At 38.6% G+C, this 19,825-nt stretch overlaps 3 protein-coding genes across 3 annotated transcripts in view; all 3 read left to right on the plus strand.

Moving 5' to 3' along the window:
- Positions 1 to 19,825, plus strand: part of LOC145484217 (TNF receptor-associated factor 6-like) — a 204,127-nt gene that overhangs the window by 9,761 nt on the left and 174,541 nt on the right. The window lies entirely within an intron of this gene.
- LOC145484241 (TNF receptor-associated factor 4-like) lies at positions 887 to 11,864 on the plus strand. The gene is made up of 7 exons (XM_081462882.1): positions 887 to 1,058; positions 3,759 to 3,822; positions 4,828 to 4,929; positions 5,475 to 5,639; positions 7,412 to 7,486; positions 8,077 to 8,154; positions 9,552 to 11,864. Exons 1-7 carry the CDS (start codon positions 889 to 891, stop codon positions 10,251 to 10,253), a joined length of 1,356 nt encoding a protein of 451 aa, XP_081319008.1. The 5' UTR covers positions 887 to 888; the 3' UTR covers positions 10,254 to 11,864.
- On the plus strand, positions 12,008 to 14,039 carry LOC145484295 (uncharacterized). The gene is made up of 2 exons (XM_081462938.1): positions 12,008 to 12,792; positions 13,544 to 14,039. The coding sequence occupies exons 1-2, from the start codon at positions 12,617 to 12,619 to the stop codon at positions 13,788 to 13,790; spliced, it is 423 nt and encodes a 140-aa protein (XP_081319064.1). The 5' UTR covers positions 12,008 to 12,616; the 3' UTR covers positions 13,791 to 14,039.

Here is a 19,825-nt window from a genome sequence, read left to right on the forward strand (position 1 = left end):
TGACTGTGTTTATATGAAAGGAAATCGTATCTTAATGGTGCCGGTCTTGCCTTCGAATTTTGCGAAGTCGCTGGAAAATGCGTAACTTGCATAAATTAGATTGTGCTTGCCGCAGCCGCTTTCCAGACTTCAGTCTCTCCCTGCTGCATTTCTGCCAAATCCTTGAATATTTTTTCTTCACCTGGAACTCTCATTGAAATCTTCTTTTTTACCTAACATATCGGTTTATTTACAGAAACCCATAATTCTGGTGCAGAATACGATAATCTTTTTTAAATTAGGAAATTTTCACGTATGGTCGGCAGCGCGCATTGTCACATGTAGTTGCGTATTATTTAAAAAAGAGAATATTCTGCTCTTTATTTATTTTGCTCCTTACCCTCGTTTCTTCCGAAATCCTTTCACTTTCTATAGAAATTGTTCTTTTTAGTTTGGAGTTATCAGGGTTCTTTATAATTTTTATCGCCAAATATAGCAACGGATGAAGTTGAATATAGAAGAGCTGTCTGGTTTTGTAGCCTTAGGCTGCAAGTCCGCGCGTGCAGGTTTGAGCCACACGTCATTTAAAGTCGCTCGAATTTCCAGTTTGCTTACTCAAATAGAACAGGTTAAATGAGTAATTATAAAACTACAGGGTAACAGCCATTCTTTGGAAGGAAAAACGATCGAAGTGTGGTTTCATGACTGATGGAGACACCGTTAGTTTGTTTTTTTTTTGCGGTTTTATCTCGCATCTGATTGGTGGCTACACAATCGACATGTCAAAATCAAATCAAAGTGTTCACGGTTTTTTGACTTTCACAGTAATATTTGTAAGAATCGTAATATTCTCGTAGTAGCTCGTCTGTTTTCACGTTAGACTGAAGATTTCATACAGTTAGATCCAACATGCTGGAAACGGGAAGCATTAAATTACCTTGTGGCTACGAGGAAGACTTCACGAGTCCAGTTGACGATGACTTGCTATGTTTAATTTGTCAACTGCCTTTGCGAGAGCCAGTTCTGACGAGATGTGGTCACAGATTTTGTCGGCAGTGCCTCGAGAAACACATGGCAAGGTTGGTGTTATTATTATTATTATTATTATTATTATTATTATTATTTGTATGTGTGCATCTTATCCAAACTAATTTGCTGAAAACAGGAAAACGGATATACGGCGAAGAGGTGCTGTTAAATGATTGTTCCGCTCGTATTTATTTCTGGCCAGGAACACGAGGAAAAAACAAAAATATCAATTTGTATTAAATAAAGTGGTCGGGTATTCTGAAGTTGCTCCGTATTGTTACAAGTGTGAACTACATGGTAGATTAATTTAGAGGAAAACAGTCTTTTACTTGAATCATTTTGCAATTGTCGCCAGTATGAGCCTGCCTTGAGATTGAATACGCCTTTGTGGAGAGTTGTTTCTATGGACATCAATTTGCAGCGAGGCCATCGCTCGCTTTATCAACTAACTCAATATTGTAGATGGCGATTATGATTCAGATTTACCAGTTTAATTCAATAAAACATGCTCGCAATATTTCAAAATTATCAAACAAGTGTTTATGACCGAGAACACTGTGGATAGATATGTTAGTTGTGTTTGAGCGCTTTAATTTCAACTTATCTGATCAAATCTGTATTTATGATATTACTCGACAAGTCACAACAGACTTGAATGAAACTCTTCTAGACTGTCTGTTAATTCTTTTAAAACAAAGTCGTGTTTTTCCTTGATTGATCGTGTGCTTTTAAAGTCAAAACTTTTGATATAATATTGCGCCGTGTGTAACCGATTGATTAGCATGTTAAAACACAGGTCCTTGCTTGAATAAACACACCAGGGTAGACAAAAAAAAGTTATCAGCCGAAACATTAATTTAAATAAATGACGCATTTGATGTCTGAATCGAAAGAGCAGAGGTGCTTTTAAAGCGGAGTTCTAGTTCTATACATGCGTCACAATCCAGTGATGCACTCTTATGGCGTGAACAAAGTTAACTTTGCTTCGACATTTCCATTGGCAGTGATACAAAACAACTGGTTCATGTTTTTTCATCCGTGCATCATCGAGTTACGATTCACTTGGGAAGCTCATGAAGGAAGCTAGAGTTGCCCAGTCTCACTGCGCTTCGAGAAATTGCACGCTACTTCTTTCGGCTCTCCAAACTTGTCGCTGACGTCATCACGCGATGACGCACGCTTAAAGCTGACTCAAATGTTAAAAGCGGAGCTCCGACGTCCCGAGGTGCCGCCAAGCGGAGCACCATAACTATAGGAACATAACCGATTGCGTGTATAAAAATAAAAAAAACCATGCAACTCTTTTTCTCATGGTCAACATGGCTAGCGGCATGGATCGTGGGCGCGTGCGCCCTACCACGAAAAACGACGACGACGTCGCGCAACATGGCGCACATCTTTGATATTGGACATCCATGTTATGGTTGATCAACACCTGTCAAAACAAGGTATCCGCTGACTAATATCATGTGACCATATGCGGGCTCTGGATTAGACAAACAATTAGACAGCAAGGCTGATACTACGTGAAAAACGTTTCGAGACACCAACATGAAAAGAACCGATATAAAAGTAGGTTCGCAAAAGTGGACAGCTGTTTCGCCCTTCTTAGGGCTCGTCAGCACTGTGTAGCGAAGATATGTAACGCCAGCCCAACAGCCAACGCACATAAATTGCAAAGTGACCCGCTCACTACATCAAGTTCCGTACTTTGAACTCACTTGCGCCCCGAAACACGCGTTGCCACTTCACGTGTTTCGGGGCGCAAGGAGGCAAAGTGTCACGATTGGTGTCTCGAAAAGCAAAACAATTAATGTGGCTGGACAAGGCCAGCCTAAACATTTAAGCATTCAACCACATGGCCAGTACCATGCTTTAAACACGCAGCGTATCGGATCTGAAAAGACCTACGATCCGAAAATACATAAATGAGAAACCAGAAACTGCAAGAGACTGCATACGATAAACGCTGCCAACGTAAGATCTACAAGAGATCTCATCAGCCAAAAAAATGTATGAAGACAAACAATAGACTGCAAGGCTGATACTATGTGAAAAACGTTTCGAGACACAAACATGACAAGAACTGATAATGGTACTGGCCATGCGGTTGAATGTTTAAATGTTTTGGCTGGCCTTGTCCTTGTCCTTGCAATTTATACGCGTTGGCTGTTGGGCTGGCGTTATATATATTCGCTACACAGTGCTGACAAACCCCAAGAAGGGCGAAACAGCTGTCCACTGTTGCGATCCTACTTTATCGGTTCTTGTCATGTTGGTGTCTCGAAACGTTTTTCACGTAGTATCAGCCTTGCAGTCTATGGTTTATCTTCATACATTTTTTTGGCTGATCAGATCTCTTGTAGATCCTATGTTGGCAACGTTTATCGTATGCGGTCCCTTGCAGTTTCTGGTTTCTGGATTAGAGCTCATGAAGTCACGTGTTTTTTGAAGTTGGCCGCTGACCAGATACTGGTTTTCAGTTGGATCGCAGGTTCAAGCCAGGTTACTTTATTGTAACCAGGAGCTCCGCTTTTAGGCTTGGCTTAATTTAGATATTATGATATGTTATTTTACGTTGCCAAAGCCTTCTTACAAGTTTTCAAAAATTCTTTTGAAGCCTGTTTGCCCTTTCCCAGGAAATACTCCGTTTCCCATCGCTTGCTCTCTCGTAAACAAGTAACACGTGATAAATATAGTCGCTCGGTCAGTTAAAAAACGTCGTAACAATTTTTAATGTTCGTTCACAGCCAAGAAAGCCAGTGGCAAGAGTGTAGTTGTCCTGTTGACAAAGAGCAACTTGACCACCAAAAGGTAACAACGTCATTATCGACAAGTTAAAACAAGTCGGAAAAAAACAATAGTTTGCACTGGGTCGTTTAAATCTTTGCGAACTTAACTAAGCAAGAACGTCTGCGTGGGAGGCTAACCCCCTACGAGACATTGGGGAAGAACACTGATAAGGTTGTGGAAAAGGAGAAAAAAGGAAATGCCTGCAGCTGTTGCCAGTGATTTTGCAGAAAAACTCAACGAGTTTCCTCTCATGGGGCATGACCTATAGTCCAGGAAACCCCAATGTTTAAAGCCTCTTTACTGTACTACCACCCATGCAGTCTGGCAATTGGGTTAATGGTTTCACTCAAACGTCGTGTTTGTCGAGTCCCGCAGCGAAACGGTATTTTGCGGTCGGGGAAAATATTGATGACCTCAGCTAATTGCCGAGTTTGAATTCGTAGAAAGCAAAGATATCTATCATGGGAAAATTTATTCCAGCCAACCATCAGAAAAGAGAGAAACATAAACTGAACGCAAACAGTCAATACGCTCGCGAGAGCTTTTGCAGAGGCTTCTGGACCCGTTTTCTTTCATCTACATCTACATTTTTACATGGCAAAGGTTGGCCATCCCGCCACGGAAAGGTGAAGTTTTCTCTGTCCAAGGCCAACCATTTCATGCGCGTCTTTTTCGTTCAGTTCTTTCACAAACAGTACAATTGCTAGTTTATCATTCAATATCATTATACAAAAGTAAATCAGTTTTTGTTCACTTATACGTTTGGTTTTGCCCATAGCAAAACCAAAGCTGGCGTTCCCGAATTCACGCGGCCAAGTTACGGTGGAGATGAAAAAAATTCTAATTCTTACGGGAACGCTTGGTAAGCCAGTGTCCTACGAAGCCGTTGTATGGGTCGTCACGTTGACCCTCCTCCAGGCGGCTGTGAGGCTCACTATAAACAAGCATTAGCAGGCCCATAACACAAATGCAGTTAAATATTTTAAATGTATGTGATAATTTATCATTTTTTCTGTTAAATTAAAGGACATATTTCCCGACAAAGCCACCGGAAGGAAGATTCTTTCGTTTACCATAAAATGTTCCAGCGAAGGTTGCGAGTGGACTGGTGAACTGAGGGAGAACGAGGTAAACCTGTAACGCATGCGCTATTACGCCACTTAGTGAGATAGCTCAGTTGGTAGAACACGAGCACTGCACCGGTATTGCTATGGTCATAAAAAAATAAATAAATGTTCAAATATTTAAGGTGGCTCTGAACCCACAATACAGAATTTTTTAAACTTTGCAAAAAGTTGCATCTCATCATGCTTATCACAATTCGATAATAAAAAATGGAGGTCACCGAACTTGCTTTTGAGTTATAAGCACTTAAAGCTAAAATTAAGGATATTTCTAGCTGGTCATTCAGCTGCTATGGTAACCTATTATGCCATAAAGATTACCATTATCGGTTCACCAATGGCTGGGCATTTACGTGATGCCAATATTGTAGTATCACTTAATAAACAGAAGTAGTATTCATCATTCAAAGTATAACTGTTGGAAAAGTGCTGGAAACTGTTGCCAGCCTTCTTAAATGAGAGTAATATTGAATCAGCCGAGTAACTGAAGAAGAGAATTGTCTTTCTATTTTTAAGGCATACTAATAATACATTAACTTACTTTAACAGCATCATCTAGCGTCTTGCAGTTTCAAAATTGTTTCATGCACCAACGAAAACTGTCAAGTGACGATTCAAAGGAAGGAACTTGAAGAGCATGCGACAAACTCGTGCCAGTGGAGGATTGTAGTTTGTGATCACTGTAATAAGTCGCACCCAAAGTGTGTGATTCAAGTACGTCATTAGTAGGGTACTCTGTTTCACAATAAACCATATTTGTATTCTCGGTATTGGACTGGAACTAGCTTGCAATGGAGGCTCATGCGGAGAAATATCATGAAAAAGAAAAAAATTAAGAAGGAATCCAGCTGAAGTTCGAGTAACAACTGGACAACAACTTTGTACTGAGATTATTTGCATCATATACAGTGAAAACTTCTGTGCGACTGTTTTAAATATCTTCTCATAAAAAATCATTTCGAAGAACGTCAAATGTCGAAAACAAATTTGAAGTTCATATGAAGCACTTGAAAGTACTGGTGAAACGAAACTGATGATGAAATTTTACCTGTGTTACGTTTGCGCAATTTCTCTGAACTTTGAAATTTTCTCGAATTCCTATGAGAAAATTGCTTTTGGTGTTATTTCAGGCAATTATTTATAGCTTTAGTTTTTGGAAAACGCAGAAAGAACTGTAATGTACTTACAATCATTCTGGTACCAGGTTTTTGTCCACTAAAAACTGAAATTGCTCGATTTTCCATCGGATTTTGTCTTATACAGACATAAACGCCATTTACATTTGCGAAGATTCCCCCCGCATTACCCACAGCAGCAAGTTAACTCCAGTCCAATAACGAGAATAATATGGTCCATTGTTAATAACTGATTTCCTAAATAATTAGGTGGGTTGAAGCAACTTGGCATGAAACCAAGCGTCCACAGTGCTGTCATTAACCTCAAGTCTCCCCCGCCCCCCGCCCCCCCCCCCCCCACACACCAGTAAATGTCAATTGAGACATAAAAATTCATTAATTAGTTAGTAGACAACCTCGGGAGCTATACCTAAATTTTTGAAAATTTTTACCGGGAATTTCTGTTCCATTTCATTTTCAGCCCAGAATTTCCGGAATGTTCGGTTGAGTGGTGCACATTTCGGAAATTTAAAGTGTATATCACGTCACAGCCTGACTCGTTGCAGGTCTTAACTTTGACCCAACCAAAAGAGAAATTGACGGTTTAGATGGCTAAAACGCGGTGAATAGAAAACTATATTCATTTTTCTCCGATTTCCATGTCATGATCTCATGAAGATTCCATTAAGCAAATGCAAAAATATCTGTCACTGACATACACTTTAACAATTTTCGGATTTTCTGTAAAACTTTCCAAGGAAATTTCCGCACCATTTGGTGCTATTTCGAAAGTTCTGGGAGTTTTGGTTGGATGCAATGCTCCAATTGACTCTTTACTCGTCCACCTTTTTCAGGTCTTTGCTTATTTTTTCTTTAAGCTTTTTACAAAAGTTGTTTGTAACAGGCTTATTCTAAGAATTTACCCCACCAAACCTATACCTAATTCATTAAACGTCCACCTTAATATCCTGGGCTGTGATTTGCACACTCGCAATTCTTTTTGTCGTCTTAGTGATGAAAAATGCTACAACCTCGTACCGAGAGTCTTCGTTCTCCTTGACCAGCGGTCAGGGAGCGCACGACCCCGGAAAGTTCTGATTGGAAGTCCGAAAAGAACGGACTTCCGTTCGAATTGCGCATGCCTAGCTGACAAACACGTGGTGAATCGAGTCGCTGGTGTTATTTGGGTCATTTCTATTGTTAAAAACCAATCAAAATCGATCTTATAACGGAACTCCTTCTAGAATAGTTCGTTTCGTCAAGCTTGCGCGGTAAGGAACGAAGACTCGAAAGCCGAGATTGGAAAGTACCGGCACTGCTGAAAATAAAAGGTAATAGGCGCGAGATGTGTGTTTCCATGTTTGTCCGTAGGATCATGTTGAAAAGTGCGAGAAGAAGCCCGTGGAATGCCCAAATAATTGTGGTGAAATTATCGTTCAAGAAGAGGTAGGTGCCTTAATTTCGATCAACGCCTCTAAAGGTTTGTATTTCCTTCAAGCCATCTTTATATGTTTCCCTCTAAATTATTCCAACTTAGTCATGTTCAAATTTTTATCTGCCGTAAAGGACCGATTATAATATAATACAAAAATACTGGTTTATTAGCTGGCTTGATGAATCAAAGATATGGGCCAAGAAGAGTCGCCCCCATTTTTGGTTGAACAATACATAGTTACGCGTTGTGTCCTGAAGAATGGTTGAACTCTCTGCGCTTTACTCGAGCGGGAAAAGGCATTTGGGTCCTCTCAACCCCCTTTATTAAGAGCGCCCGGAACCGCCACTGTTAGTACACAAGGTTAGAGCGCATGTATACTGAATTAAGTACTACAGAGGCCTTTTGGCTGCAGTGCGTAAGAAATGAAACTGTTTACAAGAAAACTACTTCAACATGCAGTTCAACTAAAATGATACAATATGCCTTTATCTCAACGAAACTTACTCTAATAACCCTGACAACGTTTCATTTTAATAGCTATAAGCATGTTAGGAAAAGGAAGGTAAGTTATTAATATTCAGTCAATCTTGATACTTTTTAGATTGCATCTCATACTAACGACCACTGTCCGCTGTCTATGGTTTCCTGTCCGTATGCTCAGATGGGCTGCAATGCAAAGGTAATATGAAGTAATTTAAGAAGGAAGTTTAACAAACTGACGTCAATTTGTTTTTTTACAATAACCAATTGTCAGGTTGTCCGCTCTCGCTCGTTGACGCATGGCATAAATCATAAAATCATTTTTTTATTATTATTATCATTATTATTAATACAACATGAACTACTATAGGACGATTAAAGGAGATACAAAAGATAATACAGAAGGTAATGATGTGTGTTACAAAAAAATACAAAAAAAAAATTACAAACTATTACAAAGTACAACATTTTAGTAGGAAACAATTACTAAATTAAGAATTGATTAAATTAATTAGGAATTAATTAAATTAATTAATAACTTAACTACGTGAGTAAAATGAAAAAAAAAACAAAAAAAAAAACACTCAATTAAAGTCTTTCCACTTTTTGTTGAAATTGTCAGAGGTTGTATTTTTAACTGCTATTTGTTGTGAAGTATTTAATTTGTTCTTAAGTAAAGAAGGAAAGCCGTCAAAGGGTACATCATCACTGTCTTGGATAGTGCAAAAGATATAATACGTGGCCACCAAGGTGACATAGTTTAAAATGTCTTTTGATTCTGTGGTGTTATCATGCCAACCAGAAAGGATATTACGTTCGGTAAGAGTTATTATGTTTTTATGTTTTTCAAACCACCAATTTTGAAATGCAGAGCAGAAATTGGAAATTACAGAACAAAGGTAAAATAGGTGAGGCAATGTTTGCGGTTGCATTTTGCATAGCTGACAGATTTCAGAATCGCATAGCTTCATACGGAAAAGGGAACACCTAGTTGGAAGTATGTTGTGGATAATTTTATATTGAAAAATTTGAAGCTTTGTTTCGAGCGTGGTAACAAAGGGGAGGTTATAAACTTTCTTTAAGCATTTAAGCATATAAAAAAAAAATCATAAAATCATTCGGCTGTCCTGTTATTGACAATGAAAATTAAGCAATGAGAGCGCGAGAATTTCTGCAGTTATCGTGAAAAGTAGTTCTGTCTGTAATAATGGTACGGTAAGAGTTATAGAAATCGATTGTTAGTCACGAAGAGTATGATTTATAAGGGTTTGTAATAGTAATTGGACGGACTGATGAACGATTCTTTAACGGTCCCATTGAGAGTATCTGTGAAGGTTAAAAAGAAGAGGGGGTTACGTTAAGACGGTAAACCAACGACTTAACGTCCTTGCTCGATAACGCTAGCTGACCAGATCCAGCGTGATCGTACTGAAGACGGATAGGCCCGCCGCCATTCGAACTTACTCCCTCTCTCTTTGGAGACGTTCGATTGTCAACCAACTAGGCAATAGGCGGATCAAACTAAACCAGTCGATCCCTTTTTATCAGTAGCGGCTAAATTACTAGAGTAAATAATTTGTTAACTTCTGCTTTTAGATTCAGAGGAAGGAAGTCGAAGCCCATCTCCAGTCCACAATGAAGCTGCATCTTGACTTAGCATGTACAACTTTTAAAGAAACTACTGGAAAGCTTGAGGAAAAGGTGAACTCGCTCCAACTGAAGCAAGAAGAACTTGACCAGGAGAAAATAATACTAAGGGAGCAGGTGAAAGAGTTGACAGCGGCAAATGTCGCTCTTGATGCAAAGGTGGCCGCTCAGGAGAAAGAGGTCTCTGTATTGAGAAGTGAATCCTCCACTTTTGTGTGGAAGATAAATGGTTTCAGCGAAATTTTACAACGGGCCATCAATGGAACTGAGGATGAAATATACAGTAAGCCATTCTTCACTGGAAAAACGGGTTACAAGATGTCAGTCGGTATTGAACCAGATGGCAATCAGTCAAAAAGGAACAGGTATCTTTCAGTATACCTCCGTTTTATGAAAGGCGATCACGACAACATACTGGCTTGGCCTTTCCATTATAAGGCCACATTTACGTTGATTGATCAACAAAATGATCCAATTAAGAGGCAAAACGTGGCACAATCTGTGATAGTTCACGAAAGTAAGCCTACTTCAGATGTATCTAGCTACATATATATCATTGATAGATTTGTCTCCCACAGGATTCTAAAGACAAGACGCTACATTGTCAACAACACATTGTTTCTTCAAGTAGAGATTGGCCCTCTGTCTTAGAAGAACGAAAAGGTGACTTGGAAGAATACCTCAGAATCTTTCTTTTTGTTACGAACAAACGATCTTAATAGTGCTGAGATTATGACGAGCAACGTAGTTCATGGTCTCACTCAATTGTGGTCTCTTACGAAAATTCCCATCAGCCTAACTAGCCTTAATTTAGTTTATTTTATTTGAGTTAACAATTATTCCACTCGCGCGCGTTGGATATGAGAAGGGAGAGGCGCATAGGGCGGAGTTGTCTGATAACCATCTCATATCCAACAAGCAGTGAGGGGAATAATTTACTTAAAAAAAAACGCCTCCAAAACATAGAAAACTAAAATAAAATAAAGATGTTCCCCCCAAAATACGAACACGCTTACCATATTTCAAATATTTTCGCTCGCGTGCAATTGATCTGAACGCTTCTCTCTTCACGTGATTGAATATGCCTCCGCTAAAACTGGGGAATACCCGAGAGATAAACTGCGCTTGTTGCGAAAAATATATGAAGCATAATAAACGCAATAGTCTCCATTTTGAGCGAAAATATTCTCAGATATTTGTCCTTGGGCATGATTTGTAAACGATTCTGTAGATTTCTTCTGGCTACGCTTGTAGAAAACTGTTCGCTCCTCGGAACAGATAATATGCGGGGACAAATATTCGAGCGCATTTTCACGACAAATGATGGTCATTGTTTATATATGCCAGATGGCTAACCCAATGAAAACCCTTGAATTGCATTATTCAATGATCCGAAGTTTTAAATAGTATTCTTTAATTCACATTTCCTTCCATTTTAAAGACGCAAGGGAATTGTATTCCTAAGAAAACTACGATAACTGTGCAAACGTATTGGACGCAACATGGCCGAGGCGGCGTTTTTAAGGGAGCTAACACAGTAATCCGGAGGTCCCGATTTCAAGCCCTGCGCACTGCTATGTCCATGAGCAGGAGTTGGTCTTGGTTGGTCCGAGTCCAATTCCGACCTCGGTTATGTTCTAGGTGCAAATAGGCAACTGGTCTGCCTCTTGCCAGTTGATTGATTCTTAAACCAGCTTAAGTTCATTTTCAATATTTAGAACAGAATTTGTTGACATCAACCCGTTTAATCAGGTGTTAATTGTAGTAGTTTGGAATTCTTTATTTATGTAATATTTGTCTCATTAGTTTTAGCAACGCATCAATTCTGCAGATCAAGCTACATATTAAGATATCCATTCTGAATATTGAGAGGGCGTAGCCGGCTAAACTATTCCAAGGATTTTGAGCCCAATGTAAGGGGAAAACTGGAACTAAATAATGGAACAGTATCCTCGTTGAATTATGCAAATTAGAGAGCATTAGTTTTTTTAATTGAAAAAAACAAACAAACAAACAAACAAACAAACAAACAAAACAAAAAGAAAAAACAGTAAAATAACTTTTAGTCTCGCCCATTGTCTAATTATTCTTGTTGTTATGAAAAAAGGAAGCAAAAGGTAATTTACAGGAATGAATAAAATTGAGAAGAGCTGAGCATTGGAATGACTTGTCGCAGAGACAATTAAGATGTCACAGAAAAGTAGCAAAAGTATTTGCGGTTTGTGTCATCGATTGTACACCAGAAGCAATCAGCGAAATAAAATTACCCTTTACTTTACTTTACAAATATACACATTCTTATTACTAGTTTTATTATTATTGTTATTATTATTATTATTATTATTATTATTATTACTATTAATTTTCATTTTATATTTCTAAACTTTACTTTTTTAACTCTTTGCATTGCAGCTAATTTTATCATTACATTTCATAAAAATTAAATCGAAGAGAAAATTCAAACGATAAATTGTGTCAGATCAGTCACTCACCCTCAGTGTCATGAATCTGAATTTACTCAACTAGCCTGTGAGCAGAAAAGAGGGAGAGGAAAGGGAGAAGAAGAGCCTGCCCGTACCGCTCTGAATTCTGAATGGCGCTTCCAAATTTTGGAAAATACTGTTCGCAGGCTATTTACTCAACTAACACGTGTCTTATTTGTCTCACCTGCACGGCATACCCGAAATAAAAACTGAAAACTCTCTGGTACATGGGTACTCTTGTCATCTATGCTAAAGTCAGTAGCCAAAAGAAACCCTTTGATTGGGAAGTAGATTTCACATATCTGCCTCTACGCCAGTCAATTTTAATTAAAATACATGCACACATTGCAGACCTATTTTTCTATCTTTTCCCGGCATGCTTCTCGTGAATACGTATACTGCCTCACTAGTTCCCATGGCCTTGCTTAGGCTAGGAGCACGCTTTAGATAGAACGCGAAGAGACTGGCAGAGCTTGTAAAAAAAGCTCTTATTCAAAGAGGCTTTCGCTTTCGTCCAACACCCAGAAGGAAATGGCGGACGTTGCAAGGAACCATTCGTCGTTACCATTTGGTTATGACGAAGCGTTTGTGAATCCAGTGGATGAAGATTTTCTCTGCCCAATATGTCAGATGCCTGCAAAGGAACCGATTCAAACCAGTTGTGGCCATAGATTTTGCGAAGAATGCATTAACGAATATCTACAGAGGTACGTATTGAATGCACGTATTTTCAGCATGATCGTAACATGGGGCTTAAAGGACAAGTCCCGGTCCAATGTTACACCTAAAATTTTAAGAGTCGGGTCAATTTCAATGGACATGTCATCAACTAAAAAATTGAATGTATCAGGAGAACTACCCAGTGTCATTGTCTTAGTCTTAGTGTCGTTTATTTGCAGATAGTTCGCTGTGAACCAGTTGGTTAATTTCTTTATGTCTTGATTCAAGGTGGATTCGAGTATAGCAGGACGCTCTCGAGCGACGTATTGCGTCGTTTAATCGTGAATTCACCATAGCGAATATAGTAGTTGTAAGAAGTAATGTTATTGTAAATAGTCGTGAGTTTAATTTTTATCTTGAGCCCCTGGCTCTGGAGATTGGGCAGCCACTCCCTACGTTTACGACTTAAAATATAGTTACCGTACCCTACCTTACCTTACCTTAGACGTAATTAGTTGATTTCATACTGAATTATTGATGTCAAGTTGCTTAGATCCTGGAGCAACTTTTGTATTGGTGGCAAGAACCAGTAACACAAGGCTCTAAGTGTATCAAAGTTAATTCGCATGTAACTGATTTTGGCGAAATTTTCAACGTTGCTGCCGTTCATTTAAAACAGTGATGTTCACTTGATATTTCCTTTGTAAGCATTCTTCAGTGAAAAAACAAAATAGCGACGGGAATTTTCACTAGCTTATGGCATATGCGAAAGTTTTATTTGGTTATTATTTTATACAGGAACGAACGACAAGGGCAGTATTGTACTTGTCCCATAGACAGGGAGACGGTGTTGCACAAGGTAAATGTCATTTTATCAGGAGCCATAATCGGGGACGGAGACCGTAAGTCTTGGGATCCGCGCGCATCTATGATATGGGACAATTTTTCTATTTTTAGAACAAATTGCGCCATCCTGACGTCATATATCCGCGCGGATCCACGCACATGTCGGGGGCTCTCGCGTGGATGCTGTCACGTTGCGTGATCAAATGGTGGGAGTTGCGAAATTCTCTTGCGTATTTTTCACCGTGATGGCAGGGAATAAGGCAGGGAATACGAACCAGGGCGCTTATATGTAGTTTTATGCTCTGAGCTAACGGAAAAGGTGGGTTTTTCAGGGTCGAAAACAAGAATTCAATCTCGCGCTGGGAATGAATAATAAGACTCGCTCGCGCTTGTTGTAAGCTTACGCGTACGTTTTTGAGTTTGTTCTGACTTAAGAATATAGCAAGAAAACTCTATACTCTGGTATCGAGTTAATTTGTGAGTTTCTCAGACAATGTTTAATCATAACCAAAACCTGTTTTGATGGTTTCTTATTGTTTCTGCTTGTTTGGTGAGTTTGCAAAAGTTTTTGAAAGGAAAGTCTGACGCGTACAATTAGCTCATTAGCATAGTGCAGCTCGTGTACTTTCAAGTCCGAGTCGGTGTTTTCAATTGTCAACAAATCTTGACGAAGATTTCTTTCGTTATCTTTTGTGCTGAGATGCTGCAACAAATTTCACGAACGTAAAAAAGGCTACTAACATCATGTGTGTTTCTTCAACATAAGCGTAGTGAAGTTTTACACTGCGAAAATGAAAATAGACAAGAAGTTTTGATAACTCAATCAACAAAATCAAAATCGTTATTCGAAGTTGATTAAAGAAAGCGTCATTGTAACTTTGCTGATTATTTCTGCTTTATTCACATATTCCCAGCTTAGCTTTTAATATGTTCTAAAACATTTATCAATTTTAAACATATTTAAAAACTATAGAGTTATTGTTTGAGTTCGATGTACGTTTTCACACGAAAGTGCGGCGGAAGTCCAATTTGTCATGTTTACTGACTGTACAAAACACGCCTCGGCGGGCGCTCTCATTCATCGACAACAGAGAATTTTCTGGATTTTTACACAAATAAAACTGAGCAGTATCTACGGACGTAAAGTTATTGGGCCTTGATGAAACATCAAGCGTTGCTTACAATTCAGGCGAAACTCAAACTAGCAATTGTTTTGTTTTACTTTTCGGTTGCGATAGACTGGCAAATTCCTCACAAGCGTGTGGTAAGAGGCGCTAGGAAACCATGAAGTCCTGAAGCTCTGCTATATCTAAATATATCCAGCTAGTTTTTTGCTGTGTAATGGAAAAGCTGTTAATCTTCAACGTATGTGAAATTTAAAGTGGAGTAATGTACAGCTCAGGTAAAAGAAGCATCCGTCGGAACACAACTTGGTCAGCGATATATTAAAGGGGAACATACCTAAATTCGACACGGTCTTACTTCACTCAAACTGGAGCAGCTTACGACGAAAATACTTAATTAAGCAAAATTCCAACAGACATAAACGCGTTGAGTTGTGGGCCAAAAACATGAAAAGTTTCGGGAATTTCGGACGCCATTTCCCCCGCGCGACATCCGCAGAAATCCTCGCAGCATGTACGCGCGTGTGCCGCACATGATGGCGCAATTTGTTCTAAAAATAGAATTATTGTCCCTTATCATGGGGACAGCCCCAATACTTGAAATGGCGCGCGCTTACGGTCTCCGTCCCCGATTATGGCTCCTGATTTTATTAAATTATTATATATGCAAATTATTTTTTTATTTTCCTTGATATCCAACAGTATTTTATGCATTGATTTTCACCTGTAAACGTTTTGATAATTAGTTGCATTTTTTCAAATATGTTAAGGGAGATCAGAGTTTCAGTATTAAACATATTCCTCTGATTATGCAGCATTCTCTACGAATACGTCTCTGTTGTACTTTTAGCCTAAGGTGTATGTCTACAATTAGCCAACGTGAATTAGAAACCAACTTAGCAATATGTAATAATAGATTTGAATCACACATCGAGCTTCTCTTTACCCTTGTTTCAGGGATATTGAGGTTTTTCTAAGCTAGGTTATTTTGAGCTAAAAAAAATTGTATTTCAAACATTTTTACTGAGAAATTCTGCCAGAAAAACTCGGCTCATCCTCAAATTGGCTTCGTACACTCTGTCTTGTCTTTGGGTTTGTCACGCAATCTGTTAAGAAGGCATGACTGTTGACGTGACTTTTTAATGCGACCACCCCGTTAACACAGCCAACGGCCACATTCTAAAATCCCAACCTGTATAATCCTTGATAATTTTACGCCGTTTATACGGCCTCTCGAACCGGTTAATATTTTACGTATTGATTGAAATTTCTTTATTTTAAAACTATACCGCATTCCGGATGCTTACGTAAGAACAGTTGTTTAGAAGTTCAATTGTGATATATCTGTTAAGACCACTCAACTTAGACCAGTCATGGGTTTATGAGTATCATTACTCCCTTGCTATTTGATGTACCATGACTGAAAAAAAACTTTGCCTCCCCACTCAACGGAGCAAGTGTCTACGGTAAGCTTAGTACTGTGGGTTTCCTGAAGAAATATAAAATGAGCATTTTGCTTGTGGATCCAGCTAAAAATAAAAAAAGGCGCTTAATCGACTTGTTGAGAACTCTTATGTTTATTAAGAGGCAATTAATGTCTAGGTTTTCAATAGTGTCTATTGTTGGTGTGAATGAATTGACTTAAGATATGTGTAAGCAAGGCAACTTGAGGTGAGAAACAGTTTTGACAACTTTCTTTCACCCCTTGTGCTTGAGTTATACCTGTTTACTTATTTGCAGAAAATGCGCCTGAGAGGTTAGTTTTTAACCACTCCCCTCCCCCTCATTGTCATCTTTACATTTTTCTACATGACTGAAACCCGTCACTTTGATGTTTTAAGGACGTTGGCGCTAATTGTTTCTGCGCGTCCTTACTGCGCATACAAATTCACACGCCACTAGGAGCCATAACAGTTTATGGCTCCTGACGCCACGTCATGCATCAGCGCGCGCGCTAAGTAATAAAATGAACAATGATAGGGCAGATCGCCATTGCTATAGCTTTGCCTAGATTTAACGATCTTGGACGTTTGGTGACCCCTATTTTTCTTTTGATGGATCATTTTCTCTACTGATTTTCTAAATGTAATGAAAAAAATGAAGAAAATCTACCGATTACAAGATTGAATTTTTGGCAAAATACGCTATCGAATTCCGTTCTTTTTAGCTCTTCCTTTATCTCTGCGGCGGTTTCAATTGCTTCTTGAAAGGTTAAGTTTTGTGAAAACGTTGGCAACATTTGGAATTAATTACGCATCAGACCTACTTCTACAAAATATGATTAGGATCGTTTGCCTCCGGTGACTCACCTTCGATATTTTGAACTATAAACCCCTGTAGACCACGCTGAATTACGTGTGCCAATTTTTCAAAATCAGGGTAGTTTTCCACACACTTTATCTCTGAAACGAAGTCGGTTACCCCCATTTCGTTTTTGCATTTCTGACACAAGTAACTCATTATCTGACTGCAGTGAAAATTTTAAGAAAAAATCCATCGACTGGAAAATTTTCGCGCGAACGTCCTTAAGCCTGTTATTTGTTGTCAAATTTAATTTAAGGACGGGGCCTACTTTTGTTAGTGCGCACGCGTTCTGCACATCACGCAAGGCATGGTTTAAGCGCCACGCGCGCGCCGGGTTGACATGACGCAATCAACTACGCCACCAAGTACACGACTAAAATGAAAGCAAAATTTTCCCACCGTGACCAAATCAAGTTTACTGAGGAACACCAGGAACACCAGAATAGTAACATATCGCTAACCACTAACTGTTAACGTCTTCCAGCTGAAAAACTAGCTGTTATCTGTCGAAAATTATACTGAAATCCAAATGCAAATTTGTACCTGCAGATGGCGTAGTGCGCGCGCAAAACAAGTGCGAGATACGCAATTGTTTTACTTACTGGGGAGGTGACAGGAAAAAATGTAACGGACACCGTAAAAAGTTTCAAAAAGGATCAATAACTTTAAAAAACGCGTGGTTGCCCCTACATTTTATGTTATGAAATGGAAGTGGCAAGCCTATTCAGCACGTGATTAGTTTCTGGTTGCGAGCAAAAAGTATTTAGACTGTATTTTAGCTGAACCAGAGGAAGGCTGTCAGAGACGCTAAAAGCGCTGTTGGAACTATTTTGTCATTAAAAACATACCAAAATTGTTTTAATGTTACCATTTACCACGTAGTTTTAAAATATTTATTAATGTGTTTGCTTTATTGTATGTAAAGGCAAATCCTAAGGAAATCTGTGAAGAAATAGCCTCTCCTTCTACTTTCAGAAAAATGCTGATGTCAGCATTTTTGTTAAGATTCAAGGTCAATTATCTCGAAAAAATACGCGGCTACCCCGTTTTTTCATTGTGGATTCCAATAGCCCTTACAAAGATCTACTTTTTTCGCATGGTCCTAACCTGGCGCAAAAACCTTTGTATTTAGAAGGCACTGTCCTTAAACGCAAGCGAGTTGCGTGAACCGGCCTTGGACATAAACACAATAAAATGGTAAAAACAGCATGTCACAAATAGTTACAAATGATTGGGCCCCCAAGGTCTGCATCCCAGTCCCCGTAACAAAAATAAATAAATAAATAAATAAATAAATAAATAAATAAATAAATAAATAAATATTTAAATAAATAAATACATAAATAAATTAAGTGTCTTCAATCTGTACAGCGTGGTTGAAACTCGTACTCAATAGCACCAAACGCTGTCAATTTATCGTCGGTGTTGTATCTGTTTTTCGAAGCCAAAATTGATTAACCCACAAGTTGCCTGAACTATATCTATCTACCAATCTATCTTCACAGGAATCTTAGATCAGGAACGCAGAGAATGGTTACACAGGAATGTCTTACACAGGAATATGCGAAAGCCAACATCTCCTAGTGTCCACGTGACTTTGGTCACGTAGACACGGTCCATGAGGCAAAAAAATGGAGGATCAAAAATAAAAGAAATATATTCCAACAACAACGACAACAACAGCTTTATTTATCCCTATTTTTTTTTTTATAAATTAAATTACATAGTAGCATAATAATCAAATTAAAATAAGGGTAATTGACAACCAGAAATAACCTGAAATAGTTGAAAATGTCAGGTTGCCAGTTAATTACAAATATATCACAATTTGTAGTCGGTAGCTAACTAACGTAAATTAAACTAACAGAGAAACTTCAAACACAATAGATGAAAATAAGGAGATTAGCATTAAATAAATTATACGACTGTATTATCCTACGACTAACTGCACCAAAAATACCGGTATTTGTTTGAAGTCATCAGCAAAATTCATTAATAATTGTTAGTAAGATGCTCTTTCAGATTGGATTTAAATGAGGAGAGGGAGGAACATTTAAAATCTTCATCTATAGAATTCCACATCATAGAGCCTTGGAAACAAATACTGAATATTCCTTGTGATATTGGCAACGTATCTAGCAAATATCGCGGAAAAAGAATAAATATAGAGTACAGTGAGAATGTGTAGTGATCAAATTGACAGAGCTCGCCTTTGACATTTGATATCTACACGTTTCAACTCGCAAATCGATATCGGACATCGAAGCATATGATGCACTGCGGATGGACACGTTTAGAAGTTTTTCTTTATCTATCTTCTTCACCAGGACTTTAATAGACATCTAACATTTAGCATATCGTCTCCTAAAAGTTTATCTATTTTTTCCTAATACTCGAAATCACACCCAGAGATATCATTCTACGTACTGAACTTCTTCGAATAATAGTAATAAAAAGCCAATGTCATGTTGCATGATATTGGTGTACCAGGCCGGGAGGTTAATGGTTAATACCAATACACTGGGCTCTTTTAATGCCAACCGCGTTCTGGGAAGATGAGAGACCCTGGAAACAAGGTTGTGTAAATGCGCGAAACATTCTCGTCCTCATAGCCCTTTTCGCTTCTCTTAGCGCCTTGGTACGAGAAACGAAAAGGGCTATGTGCACAAGAATGATGTGAGAAACATTTCGACAAATATCTGAAGTTTGTGAGAGCACACAGACCTAAAACTAGGAGAAGTCTCTTCTTTATCTATCCTCTTTAAGACCGAATTTTTTTTACTTCATCCACCGAATGGTTTTTAAT

The sequence above is a fragment of the Orbicella franksi genome, chromosome 4, assembly GCF_964199315.1.
Source record: "Orbicella franksi chromosome 4, jaOrbFran1.1, whole genome shotgun sequence".
Classification (NCBI taxonomy): Eukaryota; Metazoa; Cnidaria; class Anthozoa; order Scleractinia; family Merulinidae; genus Orbicella; species Orbicella franksi.